The 17,159-nt window shown below is 39.8% G+C and overlaps 1 protein-coding gene across 1 annotated transcript in view; it reads right to left on the reverse strand.

Moving 5' to 3' along the window:
* Positions 1-528: 528 nt before the first annotated feature.
* The window catches only part of MEGF9 (multiple EGF like domains 9), a 98,597-nt gene continuing 81,966 nt past the window's right edge, over positions 529-17,159 (reverse strand). The window contains exons 4-6 of the mRNA XM_047768276.1: positions 8,610-8,753; positions 7,175-7,444; positions 529-4,985 (exon numbers count right to left, since the gene is read on the reverse strand). Of these exons, the coding sequence (XP_047624232.1) occupies positions 4,534-4,985; positions 7,175-7,444; positions 8,610-8,753 (866 nt within the window). The 3' untranslated portion in view covers positions 529-4,533. The remainder of the gene's footprint in view (positions 4,986-7,174; positions 7,445-8,609; positions 8,754-17,159) is intronic.

The following is a 17,159-nucleotide window of genomic DNA, read 5'->3' on the forward strand; positions in this document are numbered from 1 at the left end:
CCTCTTGGATATCTAGATGGCATCCTTTGAGCTTTGCCAAAATTGAGAATCTTCAAGGGCACCTCAAAGAGTAAAGAAATATACTTTCATTACAGGTTATCTAACAAAACACATAGAACATGGTTCCCTTCAGATTTATTCTAAAGAAAAGGGATTTTCTACATGCACAAAAAAGAAATCCAAAAGGAGCAAGTTTTTTTTTTTTCTGTAACATTTTCATAGAAATCTCAATGGCTCTCATATGGGAAAAGTAAGAGCACAGACAAGAATATATGTTAATATATGCTGTTTTTTTCAAGGTATTTTGTTTTGTTCTGAGATGGGGGAATCTTCTTCATGTGGCTTTTTTTTCTCTAAGTGGAAAATATTTCTTTAAAGAAACTTATTAAAACAGGAAGCATGGTCAATAAATGAAGGGTTCAAAGATTTTCATGAAGTGGTTTGAAAATAAGTGATCTGTGACATATATTCGAAGACTTCCAACAACTTTGACCACATTAAAAAGCAAAACAGCAAATCTACAATAGGTACAAATTATATACATTTATTTTTTAATAATTTTAAATAACACTCTTGTATAAATTCTTTCATATATTCAAATCATACACAAATTTAGAAATGCATCATGAGGCCTAGCACAGCATATGTATGAGACATGTTTTTAAAATTTGTGTTAGAATTTTAGTGACATAAATACAAGCTTAATGTTTCAGAAACACTCCCCAATTGCTTGGGCTGAAATTTAATGTATTATAGAGTGCTTGTGCCTCGCATGAAAACTTCACTTTGAATCACTTAGCCTTGAACTAACGCAGACCTGAAGCCCTGGGCTCCCGTTCTAAGGGCTGCTGGCGCAGCTATTGCGTACGCATGAGTAACAAGTAGGAAAGGTTCCCAACTGCCTTTGAAAAAGCATCATTCAGCCACGACGTTTTGATGATTCATAACCTTTTGAGTCCACGTGACATCATTTGATTTCTCCAAATGAATCAGTGTGTTCTTCCTGCTTCTTCCCTTGGCATTGCCACTCGCTCAAGGTTGAAGAGAAAACTTGCATTAACCTTCCGTTACTCCCCTGCACAGAGCAAACTCATGTGAGCTCCTAAACTCCTATCAAGATGATCATAACAGACCTAAGGCTCTTCACGGATGAGCCAGAAATGCCTTCCTTGCTCTAACAGGTTACACTGCTTGCTTTTTACTTCTCTGAAGTTTTTGTCAGATATAGCTTTCCTTGAGATGTATAAATTCAACTCCTTCTCACATTCCTCAAAATATAAGTACCAGGGAATGTTCATTATAAATGGTGTTATGTCCACCATGTGTCCTACAAAAAAATATAGGACCAGGTAAATGATTTCACAGGCCAGTCCAAACTGAGGCTGTCAGGCAGAGGTACTCTCGCTGTAGCTTTCTGGCTCCAAAACAGCACAAGAAGGACTAACTGACCTCATGGCACTCAGCTGACCAAAATGAAGTAAGGAGGCCAGTGAGGACCGCTTTAATGGTCAATTTTCCCGGGAATATTGGGGCTAGAGAGTAGTCATAAAATTTGATGCTTCTACAAATCCTCTATCCCCAAATCTCTTCCTCCCCATTCTATGTCTGCTCTGTTATCCTCTCTTAATATTCAGGTATCCCTAAGAGTAACACCTAAAGTCCATAGGACCTTAGTATAAACGAGGTTTAGTTTTTATTATCATTTATCTCTATAACTGGAGAAATTCTATTAGTAAGAGACCTCTGGGGGCTAGAGGATGGAGGGAGGGAGGGGAAAGTAAGGGAGGACAGACATACTTAACAAACTACTTAGGGATCTAACTGTCAGAAATGCTTACGGGTGTACTGAAACGAGTTAACGAAGATAAAGGTATCACCTAATAGCAGTATCTGTCATTCATCAATAAGATTCACACTAGTCTTATCTTACTTGAAAATAAATGCATTTCTAATCCTTAGACAAAAATTCTTCCATGATTAGTCCTTCTGAGGGACTTATGGGATCCTAGGGCTGAATGCCATGGTTCATGAAGATCATGCCTTTAGAGGAAGGAGTATTGTGTAATGCATTCCATACTGGTTTCCTAGTCTGATTTTGGTGGTAGATCACTTCAAGATTGATTTATATTTTAGAGCAAAATTATTCCCACCAGCAGAAGCACGGGACGCTATGTCACTTTACACTATTCCTTGGAATTGTGCATTGCATAATCTACACACATATATGTGGCATCTGCTGGGGAAGTCAGGTTTTCATTCTCTGCTTAGAAGGATTAGTTCACTTTAATGAAGCACAAACTGGTATTTTTATTTTCTTATCACCAACACTGGCTTCAGAAGGTAATCCTCCTGTGTTCTTTCCACAAAGTCCTTCACAGCTGTATGGCCCTGGATTGTACCTTGTCCTTAACAAAAATTAGCAACCTTCATAGATGGGACTCTTCCTCCCAACCTTCTTGTGTCTAAGGCTGGGGAATTTCTATATGAGCATACAGTTGAATGAACAATTAAGAGTCCTAACTCCAAGCCTTATAATGACATACGGTGTAGCCTTGAACAAGACATTTAACCTCACCTATAAAATGGGGACAATAATTACCGCCTCAGGGGCCTATGGTGCAGAACAAAGGATGCACATATAGAAAGATGCTTTCAAACTGCAGAGGGCTCTAGAAATATTAACTAATTTTAATATATCTAATATAATGTAATCTGTCTTCATGAGCAATGGCCAAATATTCAGAGCACCTCCAGCTACTAGAAGCAGATTATCTGCCTGTACATCCATCCTCCAGAGTATCACCTCCGAACCCTGAGAACAACCACAGAGGGATGACCCAATTCCAGGTGTTTCTCTGGGGAAGTTAGGCAAAGTTATCAACTTGGATTTCCTATGCCTAAATCTTTGCTGTTTTTTTTTTTCCTGACCTCTTGACAGTTTGCTCTTCCTCCTAATAAATATCTGTATTTGACTTCCAGCTGCTATTCCTGGCTCGCTTAATCTATAATCTGTAGATATCTTAATTAGAAGAGAGCAAAGGTAGAGATGGCCTCTAGGGGAAAACTGTGTCTAAAAGCAAGGACTAAACTCTACCCACTCAAATGCAGAGCTACCCTGGAACCAGGTAAGAAGAATATGGGAGAACTATAGCACTGCAGAGAGGTGGTACACACCTCACAAGATGTGAGTGATCAGCTGTGTTCAAATGTAGGAGATACTGTTTTTGGTGGGGAGAGAATATAAATATTTCACAGGCAGGGTATTTTGCAGGGGATGCCAAGTGATATGATGGCTTTTCTTTTGGAACTAAAATATTTCTAGTTCCTTTGGAAGACTATCTTTTACATAAAAAACATTTGAATGAGATTATGGTCTACACTAACCTATGTAAACTACATAGAGTAGCTAATGTCTAATGAGATGGGTAGTTTGGAGAGTGCAGCCTGTGTCCCAGCTTAACAATCACTGTCTTCAAAATCTATTGCTTGAATCTATAGGAAGTCAAAGAACATATAACTCTACTTTTAGACTGAAAAAAGGGAAAGAAAAGTTAGAAACATTCAACCTCTTATAAATTTCAACAACGTCCAAAGAGGGACTAAAAATGACTGATGCTCACCAGAGTCCCAGCTCTAGCAATATTGCCATCTATTTTACAGTATTTTAAACCCTATATTTTCTTTTTACAATGCCATTAACTCCTGTACAAATAAATTCTAGATGATAAAATATGACATGATTTTTTTTACAAATAGATACAAATACAACGCTGACCAGATATTCTACATTAACTATATACACCTTATTTCTCTAGAAGCAGGTTTAGTTGTTATTTTTAGACAATCTATCATTTGCACTGAGACCCTAATAAGGACCATCAGCCTCCTGCTCCCAGATGCTGCCTTCCTCTCTGTACCATCAGCAGCTTATCCTTTGCTTTAATCCTATCATTGAGCAAGAATTCTGGAAGGAAAAACCCTTCTAAAGGTCTTCTTTGGGACTGTTCTGCCCCTATTCTAGAAATAATCAAGATTGTTTATTGTGAAACAGCCCAAACATCAGCTTTTCCTCAGTGATGTCTTTCAGCACAATAAAATGAATATGATCCCTGGCCCTCCTTTAAAAAAATGTGTTCCAGGAGTGGAGATGAAGTCTTCTGGCTGCCCTTTCCCTCCACATCCATCATCCTTTTTCCGCTGGTTTGGTGAAACGTCCCCAGGAGTCTGTTTGGAGGTTCAAGTGGATTTGGGCTGCACTATGAGGTTCAGCCTGTCTATACTCCTTTTATGTGGTTTGGTACAAAAATATACTTTACTTAAAGTCCTTATTGACAGTGACTGCTTTGAATCTTCATGGGAAAACTAAGAGTAAGAGGCTGAGTACATTACAAACTCGTACCTGAAAATTTAGATGCTCTATATGCCTTTGCTTTCTCATCTCAGCAGCTCTACCCAGGCTGCGTTTGGCCCAGGGGCCGATGCTGTCTTGGTAAGCACTGTGGTTTCACAATCCTGGAGAACAGCTCTAACTCCTCAGGCTTTATAGTTATGTATTGGCGTTGTCAGGGTCAGTTGACCATTAGGAGCCACTTCATTGCCATCATCTTCCAACAGTCCTGACACATCTGCATTGGGAATGCTGTCATGGTAGCTGCTGAAACTGATATTGTCTTCTTTCAGCTCGATGGTCCAAAAGGGGGCATTGAGTTTCCGGTTTTGGTACTCCCGGTACATGTACACAGCCCCCACAAATCCCATCAGCAGCACCACCACAATGATGATGACTGTCAAAATGATGATGTTAAACTGGGTCCATGATACATCAGCTAAAGCTGATGTGCTGTTTTCAGCAGAGCTTACTGAAAAGATAGTCTGCAGGGTTGTGGGGGTAAAAGTACTATTTATAACAGGGGTGGGCACTGATGTGGTCAAAGAGGCATTGGAAACCAAAATGGTAGAACCTTCAGGTGTTGGAACAATAACTTCTGAAAATAAACACAGAGAATGAAATGTAAAAGACAAAATATCTAGTTTTAAGAAACAATAAAATAAATACACATGGGAGTGGAAATTGATATGGGATGTTGACATGATACTTTGCTTAACGGTAATAAAATAATTTTTAAAGAAACATAGTGAAAAGAATCAGAGTCTAGAAAGTTGGATTATTACATCCATGGCTGTTATCCAAAATGTTTATTTGTACTAAAATCTTTGGGAAAATTCTCACATTGGAGTTTTCCGGCCTTCTCTACTCTTGAATAGATTCATATAATTTCCTGAAAAGGTAGGGATTTCTAAATCCCTTTGTTAAAAGTGAAGGGGACAGATGATAATCATTTGAACTAAGATTAAATTCAACATATCTGATGGCATTTCATAAGGCTAAAATTCTCTTTAATGGAGGCAAAAACAAAATAGGAAAAATTGTATTTCTAGTTACTTCTCAAAAACACAATTTAAACATCCAAAGTTGATATCAGCCAGGAGAGAAAACAGCCCACCTTTAATTGCAAGCATAATGATTTTTCCTTTATGTACGTTGTAACTATTTTAAAATTAATGTACTATACTTCGCACTTCTAATGCAGCACTACCAGAAATATTAAAAGTTTTGGAATTAAGTAGAACTGTTTGGCAATAAGTCAATCTTTTTATTTTACTTTATTTTTTGTATTTTTTTAGGGCTGCACACATGGCATATGGAGGTTCCCAGGCTAAGAGTCTAATCAGAGCTGTAGCCACTGGCCTATTACAGAGCCACAGCAAATGGGGATCCGAGCCTCGTTTGTGACCTACACCACAGCTCCCGGCAACACCAGATCCTTAACCCACTGAGCGAAGCCAGGGATCGAACCTGTGTCCTCATGGATGCTAGTCAGGTTCATTAACTGCTGAGCTGCGAAGGGAACTCCCCTCCAAGTCAACCTTTTTAAAACTGAAGTTCCTCATCTATAAGATGGGAATAATGATATCTACTTTGCAGAGGTTTTGGGAAGGATTACATGAGATACGTACTACATAACATCACATTTAATGTTTACAGTGCTTGGCACGTAGTAGGCACTCAATAAAATGATGACTATTATTGCTACAATTTATCAGCACAGCCAGCCACATCAATCTATCCTAAAAAGAGGCATGTTTTACAGTCCTAATAACTAATAAGCAAAATCATCACAGTCCTGTCAGCTAAGCATGGACAAGGTTTGCCTCCAGTGGGAAATAGAAGTGAGTGACAGGATCTCCAGGCTGGTGGTAGGATTCAATTTGTATTTTTTGTTTGTTTGTTTGGGGTGGGGCATGCCAGTAGCATGTGGAAGTTCCCAGGCCAGGGATCAAACCCACGCCACAACAGCAACCCAGCCGCTGCAGTGACAACATTGGATCCTTAACCTGTTCCACCACAAAATAACTCCTAATCTGAGTTTTTTAGCCTTAATCACAGCAGAATAAGGATATCAAGAAAATGACAGAAGGATACCACTTGCCACAGACCAACTGTCTCTCTGCCCAGTATTCAGCATCACTCAGAATACCAAAGACTGGCTTATAGACGAGCATGGTCTAATACACCTATGACCTAAGAAAGCCTGAATATCCCTAACTCTTCCTGACTTTCTAATCATTAACTTTTACTAATGATTAGAAATATTTTACTGTAAGAAACATTTTGCCATATGAATAATTTCTTCTTTTAAAAATGAAAAGTAATATTTTTACTATTTCCTCCAACACACATGGGAAAACTTACACCCAAAGTTAGGACAAAAGCTCGAATAAACTCTTGTTTTTCAGCTGGAACTTCTAACCAGAGTATAGGTTCCTACTTAAAAAGACTTTTTATGATTAGTGGAGGAAATGAGAATACAGGAAGTAAAGGGTAAAAGAAATGATAGGACTTTTAAATTATTAAAATAAAAATAGATGAAGAGAAAATGTGAGAACACTGCAATGACTTCGTCTGGGTCCTCAAATTTCGAGAGTTGACTTTGGAGTATCAGGAGAGCAGCAGGAATGGAAGGAAATCTCTTTAGGAAAATATCTATTAAAACCTACTTCCAGAAAACTTCTCTGGTGGGACTGGAAACTTTTACAAAGCTAAAAGTAGTAGTCCTGAAATTTTCATCACTAGGTTTAGATATTAAATTTACACCCACAGGTGAAGTTTTACCTTTCTTGATGCAATTTCCCTGGAGGTCTCGAACATAACCTTCTAGGCAGTTCTCACACCAAAAGCCAGTGGTGTTATGGAGGCAGTCGATACACTCACCACTGTCAGGCTTACAAATCTCTGGCGTTTTACGTGGGTCCACGTGGCCATGACACTGGCACTCCATACAGATGCTGTCAGAATTGTAATAGCCATGTTCACATTCATTGCAGTTCTGGCCTGTGTAACCAGCTTTACACTGGACACATTTAGGTTCCAATTCACCCAATTCTAAAAGAGAGAGAACACCAAAATAATTTAGTACAACTTCAAGCTACAGTTAAAAATGCAAAACCACTACTAGTCCGCCCAAACAGTTTACACACCCTGCCTACTAGCTCCTCTCAAGCTTAAGAAACATAAGGAATTCAAACTAATAATTTATACCTTATTTATTTATTTATTTATTTTTCTCTTTTTAGGGCCACACCTGCAATATATGGACGTTCCCAGGCTAGGAGTCGGATTGGAGCTGTAGCCTTAACCCACTGAGCGAGGCCAGGGATTGAACTCAAGTCCTCATGGATACTTGTCAGGTTCGCTACCACTGAGCCACCACGGGAACTCTGACACCTTATTTATTAATAGTCCAGTTTGTTGTGAGAATGAGAGGGCCATGCAGAAAACCTTTTCAGGTAGAGAACAAAAGAAGTATGCTTAGGACCTCCCTTGCACTGCAGGGGGGTTAAGGATCTGGTGTTGTCACTGCAGTGGCTCAGGTTGCTGCTGTGGCACAGGTTTGATCTCTGGCCTGGGGACTTCCATGTGCTGTGGATGCAGCAAAAAAAAAAAAGAGAGAGAAAAGAAAAGAAAAGTATGCTTATACAAGGAATCTGAGTAACTGATGGATAGGCAGTTATATTTTATTCCTTTCTCTTTAGTCACATCAGATGGAATAAAATGACAGTTTTAACAAAAATCTCCTCATCCCTCCCTCATGTCTCATTTCACATATGTATTTGGATTTGAGTACAAATTCATAGAAAGGAAAACCTTTGCTGATTTTGTTTGTTTGTTTGCTTTATTTTTTAGGGCCACATCTGCGGCACATGGAAGTTCCCAGACTAGGGGTCGAATTAGAGCTACAGCTGTTGGCCTATGCCACAGCCATAGCAACGTGGGATCCGAGCCGCATCTGCGACCTATACCAAAGCTCACAGCAACACCAGATCCTTAAGCCTACCGAGTGAGGCCAGGGATTGAACCTGCATCCTCATGGATACTAGTCAGGCTCGTTACCCATGAGCGACAAGGGGAACTTCCCTTTTGCTGTTTTTATAACTCCCTTTTACTTACAGCATCTATAACTTTACTTATCAACACACTTTATACCTATTGATAACCGATTCACTGATTTTTTTTCTCTAAAAATGAACATTTAGGGAAAAGGCCTCACCTATGATACAACTGCCTGTAGATGTCACTGCTGAACAAGGGCAGCGAAGACATTCTTTAGTGGCATCCAGACTCTGATAAAATCCTTCTTTGCACTCTTCACAGTGATCCCCTTTGCTGTTGTCCTGGCAATTTAAACAAGCACCTAAAAGAAGCAAATTATTTTAAGAAGTTAAAGATTTACTCTGAAAGAACAGTAAGTTTAAATAAATCATACCTGCAACCAAAAAACCTTAAGCATTAACCAGAAAAAGTTATCCAACAGAGACTGCACAGAGTCCACTTTCTTCGCCATCTTATTTCTACACCAGGGCGTCTGTGAGTTCTTTGTCCCCTACTAGATTGTAAACTCTCTAGGGAAAGGCTAGGCACATGACTAGAGTCACAATAAGGCCTTGTGGATTGATAGATTACATACCGAAAGCAGGCCAACTACTTGCAAAGAAAAAATAAAAACAACCTAAAGATCTATTTAAAAAGAATAGACTGTATTTTTTTCATAGTTGGGATAATGTAGGTAAGTGAACTAGACCTATATGTATGAACACACATAAATTTTAAAAACAACATTGGCTGGAGTTCCTGTTGTGGCTCAGTGGCTTAAGAACCCAACCTGCACCCATGAGGATGTGGGTTTAATCCCTGGACTCAATCACTGGGTTAAGGATCTGGCCTGGACACAAGCTGAGGTACAGGTCACAGATACAGCTCAGATCCAGTGTTGCTGTGGCTGTGGGTAGGCCGGCAGCTGCAGCTCCAATTTGACCCCTCGCCTGGAAACTTCCATATGCCACTGGAGTGGCCCTAAAAAGGAAAGGAAAAAGAAACAACACTGGCTGAAAAAAGCTAATTGCAGAATGACATGTACAGAAGGAGAGTACTTATTTTGTAAAAATTGATTGAAGTAAAAAATTTTTAAATTTTAAAATCACACTAAACAGTACTAAGCAAATGGATACATAATACACTAAGCAGATGGAAATATATATATATATATGTATATGTTGTAAAAATTAAATACGGACTGAGAGGGTATAGGCAAGTTTTATGCTCTGCTTGCATCTGTAAAGAGAGGGAGAAAAAAGAGAGTAGAGAAGAAAACAGAGAGGAAGAAGTCCAACTTTACTTGAAATTTCCTGTTTCGAATATATAACTATATACAGAGATGTATAAATATTAAGCAAAATACCAAAATGTTACTATTTATTAATTCCAGGTGTGAGTGCATGGGTATTTGTTATATTATTCTCCATAGGGTTTTATATTTAAAAATTCAAAATAGGAGTTCCTGTCATGGCTCAGTGGTTAGCGAACCCGACTAGCATCCATGACAATGCAGGTTCGATCCCTGGCCTCGCACAGTGGGTTAAGGATCCAGCGTTACCATGAGCTGTAGTGGAGGTCACAGACGTGGCTTGGATCCTGCGTTGCTGTGGCCCTGGTATAGTCTGGCAGCTGCAGCTCCAAATGGACCCCTAGCCTGGGAACCTCCATATGCTGTGGGTGCAGCCCTAAAAAAAAAAAAAAAAAGACCCCCCCCCAAAAAAAAAATTTAAAATAAAAATAAAAACAATAAAGGAAATGAAAAGGAAGGAGGCAAGCAAGTTATGTGTTTTTTTTAATAATACCCCCCTTTGGTGCCCTATCAGTAAGGATATTAGAGGTACTGAAGCAGGAAATGTTTGAAAACAGGAAATGAAAATGTGTAGTGTACTTTACATTCCTTGCCTTTTTTTCTTTAAAGGGCCATACATGCAGCATATGGAAGTTCCCAGGCTAGGGGTCAAATCAGAGCTGCAGCTGCCAGCCTACACCACAGCCACAGCAATGCCAGATCCTTTAACCCACTGAGTGAGGCCAGGGATTGAACCTACATCCTCATGGATACTAGTTGGATTCTTAACCCACTGAGCCACAATAGGAACTCCCACATTCCTTCTTTAGAGGCACAGAGATTCAAAGGGACACTCAGAACTACTACTAAAGAAATAAGTGAGTAAACTCTACATAGAAATCTAGGAAGACAACAAAATTTTTTCATGAAAAGCTAAATACTGTTCAATGCTAAAACTGATCATAAACAGTTTTATTTGATTTCTTTTCCTTACTTGTGAAATATTTACATAAATAGGGAGAGAATGAGCTGTGGAATAAAGTGGTCTGACAACTTGGAACAAGATTTGAAAGATCAAAAGAATGAAAATTCTTAACATACACATCTCAATTCTTAAGTGATTACCGCAAAATTCTTTGAAACTTCATGAACTCTTTATTCAGAAATACATTTTCAAACGTTTATACATGAACATTTAACTCTGAATTAAATCAAATATTCATGTAAATATCATTTTAAATCATATAATTTTTTAAGGTCTGATAGTGTTAATGATATTTTTCATAGGCCAAACATTCTCCGCCATAAACGACAGCAACATCTTCTCAGATCCACCTCTTAAAGTAATGACAATAAAAACAAAAATAAACAAATGGGACTTAATTCAACTTAAAAGTTTCTGCACAGCAAAGGAAACCCTAAACATAACAAATAGACAACCCACAGAATGGCAGAAAATCTTTGCAAATGAATCGACTGACAAGGGATTAATCTCCAAAATTTATAAACACCTTCTACCCCTCAATACCAAAAAAACAAACAACCCCATCAAAAAATGGGCAGAAGATCTAAACAGACAGTTCTCCAAAGAAGACATACAAATGGCCAAAAAACACATGAAAAGATGTTCAATATCACTCATTATTAGGGAAATGCAAATCAAAACCATGATGAGGTACCCCCTTACACCAGCCAGAATGGCCATCATCCAAAAGTCTACAAACAATAAGTGCTGGAGGGGGTGTGGAGAAAAAGGAACCCTAGTACACTGTTGGTGGGATTGTAAATTGGTGCAACCACTGTGGAAAACAGCATGGAGATTCCTCAGAAAACTAAAAATAGAATGACCATTTGATCCAGCAATCCCACTCCTGGACATCTATCCAGAGAAAAGCATGACTTGCAAAGACATATGTACTCCAGTGTTCATTGCAGCACTATTTTCGATAGCCAAGACATGGAAACAACCTAAATGTCCATCGACAGAGGAGTGGCTAAAGAAGATGTGGTACATACACACAATGGAATATTACTCAGCTGTTAAAAGGAGCAAAATACTGGCGTTTTTAGCAACATGGATGGACCTAGAAATTATCATGCTAAGTGGGGAGTTCCCGTTGTGGTGCAGCAGTTAACGAATCCGACTAGGAACCATGAGGTTGCGGGTTTGATCCCTGCCCTTGCTCAGTGGGTTAAAGATCTGGCGTTGCCGTGAGCTGTGATATAGGTTGCAGACATGGCTCAGATCCAGCGTTGCTGTGGCCCTGGCGTAGGCTGGCAGCTACAGCTCCAATTCGACCCCTAGCCTGGGAACCTCCATATGCAGTGGGAGTGGCCCAAGAAATAATAATTAAAAAAAAAAAGACAAAAAAAAATTATCATGCTAAGTGAAGTCAGTCAGACAATGAGTCATCAACATCAAATGCTATCACTTGCATGTGGAATCTGAAAAAAGGACACAATGCACTTCTTTGCAGAACAGATACTGACTCAGAGACTTTGAAAACCTTATGGTTTCCAAAGGAGATGGGTTGGAGGGTGAGGGGATGTGCTGGGGATTTTGGATGGAAATGCTGTGATGATCATTGTACAACTATAAATGTAATAAAGTCTTTGAGTAATAAAAAATACATAAATGGTATTTTTCATAATATGTAACAAAATATTATACCCTCATATGGTGGTAAACACTTGACATACTGATTTCTTCCCAGACCTTCATATATTTCGATCCCTCTTTAGCTATGCATCTTTGTGATGATAAAAATAGCTGGAAAACACATACTGGGAAACTGCAGATTTTGGCTCTAAATGAAAATAATATTGGAGTTCCCATTGTGGCTCAGCGGAAACGAATCTGACTAGTATCCATGGGGACCCAGGTTCGATCCCTGGCCTTCCTCAGTGGGTTGGGGATCGGCATTGCTGTGAGCTGTGGTGTAGATGGCAGATGCAGCTCAGATCTGGCGTTGCTGTGGCTGTGGCACAGGCCAGCAGCTACAGCTCTGATTGGACCCCTAGCCTTGGAACTTACATATGCCATGTGTGTCGTCCCAAAAAGACAAAAAAATATATATATATATTAATGTCAAAAATGTCCTACAGGTTGGAAAAGTCAAAACTTACATTATGTATAAAATCTGTCTACCTGCTCTCTCCTCCTATTTTTTTTTTGTCTTGGCTTTTTTTTTAGGGCCACACCCACAGCACATGGAAGCTCCCAGACTAGGGGTCTAATTGGAGCTGTTGTTGCCGGCCAACGCCAGAGCCACAGCAACGAGGGTTCCAAGTGGCATCTGCGACCTACATCACAGCTCACAGCAACACTGAATCCTTAATCCACTGAATAAGGCCAGGAATAGAACCTGCAACCTCATGGTTCCTAGTCAGATTCATTTCCACTGTGCCAAGATGGGAACTCCCTCTCTCCCCCATTAAAAACATCCAATGAAATAATTTTCAAGGAAAAAAAAATCTGATAATGCCCTAAACTTTAATATAAAAATACCTTAAAAAAAAGTATTAGAGAGTATAGAGAGTTCCTAATGTGGCTCAGTGGGTTAAGAACCCAACATGGTGTTTTTGAGGGTTCGATTTGGGTTTGATCCCTGTCCTTGCTCAGTGGGCAAGCTGCAGTGGAGGTCACAGATGTGGCTCAGATCTGGTGTTGCTGTGGCTGTTGCTGTGGCTGACAGCTGCGGTTCCAATTTGCCCCCTAGCCTGGGAACTTCCATATGCCCCAGGTGCAGTAGGAAAAAAAAAAAAGTTAATAGGGAAGTTCTCTTGTGGCGCAGTGGGTTGAGGATCTGGTGTTGCTGCAGCTGTGGCCCAGGCTGTAGCTGTGGCACAGGTTTAGTCATTGGCCTGGGAACTTCCACACACTGCAGGTGGGGCCCCCCAAAAAGTTAATAGTTCTGAAACTAAACATGGATGTTTGGAGCAAGATGCATTCTAATAATATGCCATTTACAATGTTGTAAGAAAAGGTCATGTTGCTACACTTATTTCAAAATGGTAGGGAGTTCCCGACATGGCTCAGCAGAAATGAATCTGACTAGCATCCATGAGGATGTGGGTTCAATCCCTAGCCTGAATCAGTGAGTTAAGGATCTGGTGTTTCAGTGAGCTGTGGGGTTGGTCACAGATGCAGCTCAGATCCTGCGTTGCTGTGGCTGTGGCGTAGCCCAGCAGCTATAGCTCCAATTCAACCCCTAGCCTGGGATCCTCCATATGCCGCCAGTGTGGTCCTAAAAAAAAAAAAAAAAGACAAAAGACAAATATAAATAAATACATGGTAAACATAGGAGTTCCTGATGGCCTGGCAGGTAAAGATCCAGTGTTGTCACTGCTGTGGTTCAAGTCACTGCCTTGGTGCTGCTTGGATCCCTGGCCCAGGAACTTCTGCATGCCATAAACATGACCAAAAATACTTTTTTATTTTTTTTGTCTTTTGTCTTTTTAGGGCCACACCTACAGCTATGGAGGTTCCCAGGCTAGGGGTTGAACTGGAGCTACAGATGTTGGCCTACACCACAGCCACAGTAACACCAGATTCCAGCTGTGTCTGTGACCTACACCACAGCTCACAGCAATGCTGGATCCCCAACCCACTGAGCAAGGCCAGGGATTGAACCCGAATCCTCATGGATACTAGTTGGGTTCATTAACCACTGAGCCATGACGGGAACTTCCCAAAAATACTTTTAATACTTTGCTCCTACAATGCTACTCTGTCTACATGCTTATTATTTTGGGGCTTCTTAATAATCTAGATGAGCTCCCCAAGCCTTTGTGTTTGTGCTTATCACAATATAATTTCACTCTCCTAAATGATTTATATTAGAATGTTTTATATTTTTTCCAGAATAATTTCTTATTTCTATTTGTTTTGTGCCATAGCCTGCAATGAGAAGCCGATAAGAAGGGAAAAAAAAACAACCAAAAAACAAACAAACAAAAAACCACTCTACATGGTAAATACCTTATCTCAAAAGTAAAGGCAAAAACAAGTATAACAATAAAACATCAGTTTTTAAAAACTCATGACTCTACATTACTTTAAAAAATAGCATGCACCTGGAACACAGAAAGAAAATTAATAAATTAGAGATGGACCAGACATAAATACACCAGAATGCTAACAACAGTTGAGGGGCAACAGCCCTTAAAGTGTTCCTCCCTCCTCTAATTTTTAACTTGTCTCTAGTATGTGCTTACCACTTTAATTTTTTTTTTTTGGTCTTTTTGCTATTTCTTTGGGCTGCTTCCGCGGCATATGGAGGTTCCCAGGCTAGGGGTCGAATCGGAGCTGTAGCCGCTGGCCTACGCCAAAGCCACAGCAAAGCGGGATCCGAGCCGCGTCTGCAACCTACACCACAGCTCACGGCAACGCCGGATCGTTAACCCACTGAGCAAGGGCAGGGACCGAACCCGAAACCTCATGGTTCCTAGTCGGATTCGTTAACCACTGTGCCACAACGGGAACTCCTTACCACTTTATTTTTTAATATCTTAATATTTTTCTTTTTTTTGTCTTTTGTCTTTTTATGGCCACACCCATAACACATGGAAGTTCCCAGGCTAGGGGTTGAATTAGAGCTATAGCTGCTGGCCTACGCCAGGGCCACAGCAACGCAGGATCTGAGCCATGTCTGCGACCTACCCCACAGCTCATGGCAACACTGGATCCTTAACCCATTGAGCGAGGCCAGGGATGGAACCTGCAACTTCATGGATACTAGTTGGGTTTGTTAACCACTGAGCCATGATGGGAACTCCTTAGTATTTTTCTGATTATAAAACTAATATACTGTAAAATGAATCACATGCATGTTGTAAAATATTTCAAGAACTCAAGCAATTTAAAAACATTTCATGTAGAAAATTGAAGATTGATTTTTACAATAAAAATAAAGATCATAAACTTTAAAATCCATACAGAGTAGGAACTAATAATATGAATCTGCTTTTCTAACAGCTTACAACTCCTCTCTGGGAGGCTACATAGCATGAGAAGAATGGTACAGTATATGTGTAATGTCAGATCTGAGTTCCATTCACAGAGGAACTTCTTACCAGCTATGTGACCATTAGCAAATAGCTTCTCTGAATTTCACTTTTTTTTTTTTTGGTATGTCTCACTTTTTTTAATCTGTAAAATGGGATCAAAATTCCTTGGCTGATGATTTAATGTAATGTAAATATTTTAGAGGGTGAATGACTATTCCGGGGATATAATATTTTCTCTTTCTGCTTTAAATCCCTTAAATTCCTTATCTATAAATTAAGAAAGCTGAACTAAATGAGATCTAAGTTTCCTTTAAAATCTAAAATTTGAAAGTCTTTCTTTTATGATAAATGATACATAAAAATTAGCTGAGGTTTAATTTTGTTCATTACGCCCTGCCTTGAATTTCCCAAATATTACAATACTGCCTTAAAATTCACATTTTCTTTGCTGAAAGATGGCCAAAGGAGTGAATCCAAAAAAAAAAAAGGAACGAGTGTTTCCTGTAGATGATCTCATGCTTGGCTGAGCATCAAAAAAACCTGGTGGGGGTAACCAAGAAAATAACTGGTTACAGAAAAGAATGTAGAGTTCCTTTCCAACCAGATTCACTGACAAAGCTTTGAAAACATAAATCGCCACCTGTAAAAAGTCTTTATTGCAGTATTTCCAGTTCACATATAAAGCTATCAGAAATAGAGCAAGGTACTTGATTGTAAAAAGAAATGCCTAATTTTCTCTACAGAACAGAAGGCAAATTCAAACCTGTTTAACAGAAAGAAGGCCAGCCTGAGCAAACATGGGAGGGGGTAACAGGAGATAAGGTCAGAGAGAAAGGCAGGGGCCCAAAATATATAGTCATGGAAGCAAGTCTGAATTTTATTCAAGATGGATGGGAGAGTTCCCATCGTGGCTCAGCAGTTATAAACCTGACTTGTATCCATGAGGTCTCGGTTTCAAGCCCTAACCTTGCTCAGGGGGTTGATCCAGCCTTGCTGTGAGCTGTGGTGTAGGTCCCAGACGAGGCTTGGATCTGGCATTGCTGTGGCTGTGGTGTAGGCTGGCAGTTGCAGCTCTGATTTGAGCCCTAGCCTGGGACCCTCCATAGGCCATGGGTGTGGCCCTAAAAAGACAAAAAAAAAAAAAAGGATGGGAAGCCTTGGGAGGCTTTGAGCATGGGAATGACATGATCCAGTTTTACACTTTTAAACGATCATTCTGGTTACTAACTGGAGACTGGACTGCGGTAGGGTGGGGGTCAGAGGATGAGACAAGAGAGGAAGCAGAAAGACCAGATGGGAGAGTGTCAAAATAGTTCAGAGAGATGACAGGTGCTTAGACAAGGATGGTAGCAATGAAGGTCATGTTGAATGCCAGGCTGCTGACTTGCTGAGGGACTGGTTATTCACAGCAAAAAGAAGAATCAAAAG

Source organism: Phacochoerus africanus, chromosome 2 (assembly GCF_016906955.1).
Source record: "Phacochoerus africanus isolate WHEZ1 chromosome 2, ROS_Pafr_v1, whole genome shotgun sequence".
NCBI lineage: Eukaryota > Metazoa > Chordata > Mammalia > Artiodactyla > Suidae > Phacochoerus > Phacochoerus africanus.